The sequence below is a fragment of the Rhagoletis pomonella genome, unplaced genomic scaffold (assembly GCF_013731165.1).
Source record: "Rhagoletis pomonella isolate Grant_MI unplaced genomic scaffold, Rhpom_1.0 Rhpom_scaffold_15585, whole genome shotgun sequence".
Classification (NCBI taxonomy): domain Eukaryota; kingdom Metazoa; phylum Arthropoda; class Insecta; order Diptera; family Tephritidae; genus Rhagoletis; species Rhagoletis pomonella.
In genome coordinates, this window is record NW_023474101.1 from 1 (window position 1) to 3,571 (window position 3,571).

Consider the following 3,571-nt stretch of genomic DNA (forward strand, 5'->3'; position numbering starts at 1 on the left):
TGAATTTTATAACAAGGTTCGTATTACTATTAATGTTTTCGCAACATCGCTAATGATGTAGCGCAGAGAAAAATGTTCGCAGATGTGTGACTAAGGCAGGGCCTGAGTGAAATCAACGTCTAAAGAATTGAAGCTAGAAGTTAAGTTCCACAGATCGGAGCGTTGGCACCATAACTGCTTCTAGGGAAACTTAGTTTAAGGAAATCGCAATGGCGGAGGATTCTAGAAGAAAAGGGCAGTCAATTGAGCCAGTTATGATGTTAACGACAAACGTGCACGCTAAAATGGGTCATCTGTCATCCAGTGTTGTAAGGTTGATTAGTTGGCAGCGGGAATAGTAAGAGGGTAGTGGCAAAGAAAAATTTTATAAAAACTTTTTGAACACGTTCTAATCGGTTAGATAGAATTTTAGTGTAAGGCCTCCAAATAAACGTTACATACTCCAGTTGTTTAGGCCTCCGGCCTAAATATAGCGCACCACCCTAATGGGTGGTAATATAGACCGTATGCACATACACGTATACATGTACATATGCATATGCGCGTGGATCTGTACAAATTAAAGTTATATTCACTAATACGCATACGCGTCTAATTTACCCGTTGTACAATAACTGATTTGAGGAGAAACTGAACGAAAAGTCATTGTTCGGCGGGTCAAACGGATCTAATTTCAATTTACCATGGTCACTTCCCTCAGGAATTCCAAAGGATCACCAGCTATCACGCCACATCAAGGTAAAATCCACCAGACAATATTGCGTTGTATTTTCACAACCTGTTGCCAATAAATTTGTAAGATTAATTATATACTCAACACTAAAACCGAGTTGTTTTTCTTCCCTTTTTTATTCCTTTACGTCTGAGCGCTCCATTCCGTGGCGTAAATATTGGTCCCTGCGATCTGTGGAAATAATAAAATCTTTAACACAGTGCAACAAACTACATACAGTCCACTACTTTATCACACTGAGCTACAAGAGGCACACCTAATTGCCAGACCACAGCATCGGTTGCAACAATCACTAACCAAGCTTTTCAAAACCACATTCGCCACTGAAGCGTCCACAACACTAAGGGCCGGTTACTCAATGTCTGGTTAACACTAATCTCCGTTTAAACATCATTATCGACGTGTTCGGCTCCATGCATATAACATGGAGTCGGTAACGTCGATAACGATGTTTTACCGGAGATTAGTGTTAACCAGACATTGAGTAACCGGCCCTAAGGAGTTAACCAGTACTTGCCATTGGACCCCACATTCAGCCATTAGAAAGGTACGTGGTTGAATTCCAGTGCACTTTTTATTATAAAAATTAACATATAAAAAAAAAAATAAAAAAATAAAAAACCGCGCGGGAAGTTGTGAAACACGAAAGAAAAGGGTAAAGTCATTGCATTTTTTCATTATACACATGAATACGAGCGGGAAGAAAGTCCATTTTAAATCACTCACAGTATTGTTAGTGTAAAATTGAGTTCGTCAACTTGAAGCACACACACTAATATAACTTCTTATAAATTCATAAGTGCAAAGCGCAGATTACTTATCGGCTTTCACAGTTTATTCTGTTGCTGACGGTTTTTTTTTCGAGATTTTTCCATTAATTTGGACTTCCCACAAATATCACTCAGTTTCAATACTGCAATCGATTTCCGTTGCAGTCACAATCAAACACTGACCCCCCTTTTCTTTCACTTCCACAATATTCACTTGCGCGTATTAAAGCACAAAACACCTCTGTTTTTAACCGCCAATTAAACTTGAAATATCGAGGCGGCTAAAAATAATTAAATATTCATACACTGTTTTTACTTTTCATCGAAAAGTTGGGAGGCAAGTGATTCCTCCTGTATATTTGCGCGATCACTGTATTCATATATATATATTCATATTCATATTGTAATTTTTATCTTACTTTGCACGTACATATTTACACAAATCCTTTGAGCGTTTTTTTAAACGAAAGTCAACATAAACATAAACTTGTACACACTATAATCCTTTGGCTGAAAATAAATAAAGTAGTTTTGATATAAATACGTACATGGATACCAAAAACTAATATCTTATTATTGGGATAGTGGTAATAATTTGCTGGCATGGTGAAAGATTTATTTTGGTGTGGCTATTCGGGTGAAAAAGTTCAAATAGTTTTTGAGCATTAAATTTCGTTAGACATACATTAAATCTGCGATCAGATTTCTATCTCTGTGTTTTCCGTGGTAATAATTCTCTAACCCAACAAATCTGCGGTCAGATTTTTATCAGTAGTACCACGAACTATACAACTTTTTACCTCAAATTTACCGGGCTCTAACATCCAAAAATGGAAACTTTCATTCGATTGGCAGATGCCATAACCGAATTTGAGAGTGACTACAACAGTACGCCATTCGAAGATCAGAATAAGCATGCACTTGCAATACAGCAAGAGGAGCTGAGAGCCATGTGGAGGAAAACAAAATCAGCCCATGAAGCCCTCATAAACACCGATTTGACAAGAGAGGATAGACTATCTGTAAAAGCCAAAAATAAGAGTAATTTTGGCTGCTATATGAAGTGCATGGCTGCAATAGCGTCTGATTTAGAAAAGTTAGCGAAAATTGAGAAAGAAAATGAAGATGTGTCTGTTCGGGAGCACAACATTCATCTGCCTCCCTGTGACACAGATATCTTTAAAGGGGATTATCTTTCATGGCCATCATTCAGAGATATGTTTACGGCCATCTACATTCTCAATAAGCGCCTTACCCCTGTTGAGAAACTATTCCATCTCAATCAGAAAACTCAAGGTGAAGCTAAAGAAATCGTGCGAAGGTGTCCTTTAACTAACGAAGGCTTTTCAACAGCCTGGAAAAATTTAAGCGACCGATACGAGAATAAACGTATTCTGGTCAATACGCAATTAAAAATTTTATTCAACTTAAACGCAGTTGAGAGCGATTGCGGTAGCTCTATTAAAAAACTGCAGCGGGACATAAATAATTGCATCTCGTCCCTTCGATGTCATCAGATTGACATTTCTAATTGGGATGCAATTATAACGTATTTATGCTCGACGAAACTGCCAGAATGCACACTGGCTCTGTGGGAACAAACCATAGAGAACAAAACAGAGATCTCAAAATGGGAAGATATGGATAAATTCTTATCCAATCGGTTTCAGACATTAGAAACCGTTTCAGGGCTCAAGGGCAACAAAACAGCTAAGACGCCTAAGCCCCAAAACACACGGCAAATGCCGGAAGCACCTCCAAAGAGACTTGGCGCCTTTCAAGCTAGTGTCGCCAAAAAATCGTGCACAATGTGTCAAAATAGCGAGCATAAGTTACGACACTGCGAAAGATTCCGCAAGTTAACCCCTTCCGACAGAATTGAGTACGTCAAGAGCAATAAACGTTGTTTGAATTGCTTGTCAGCCGGACATACGGTGACAAGGTGCACCAGTCCCTTCAATTGTAGCGCGTGCCATTCAAGGCATCATACGTTGCTCCACCTACAACAAGCAGTTCAGCCAAAAGCAACAGATCGTAAGGGAACTCCGAACCCCTCAGGTGACGGCGC

At 39.1% G+C, this 3,571-nt stretch overlaps 1 protein-coding gene across 1 annotated transcript; it reads left to right on the top strand.

The window, feature by feature from the left end:
• Positions 1 to 2,333: 2,333 nt before the first annotated feature.
• LOC118757230 lies at positions 2,334 to 3,537 on the top strand (the record flags this gene model as incomplete). Its single annotated transcript, XM_036491959.1, has 1 exon — positions 2,334 to 3,537. A coding segment is annotated over exon 1 (1,204 nt), but the record flags the coding sequence as incomplete, so codon positions are not given.
• Between the last annotated feature and the right edge of the window lie 34 nt (positions 3,538 to 3,571).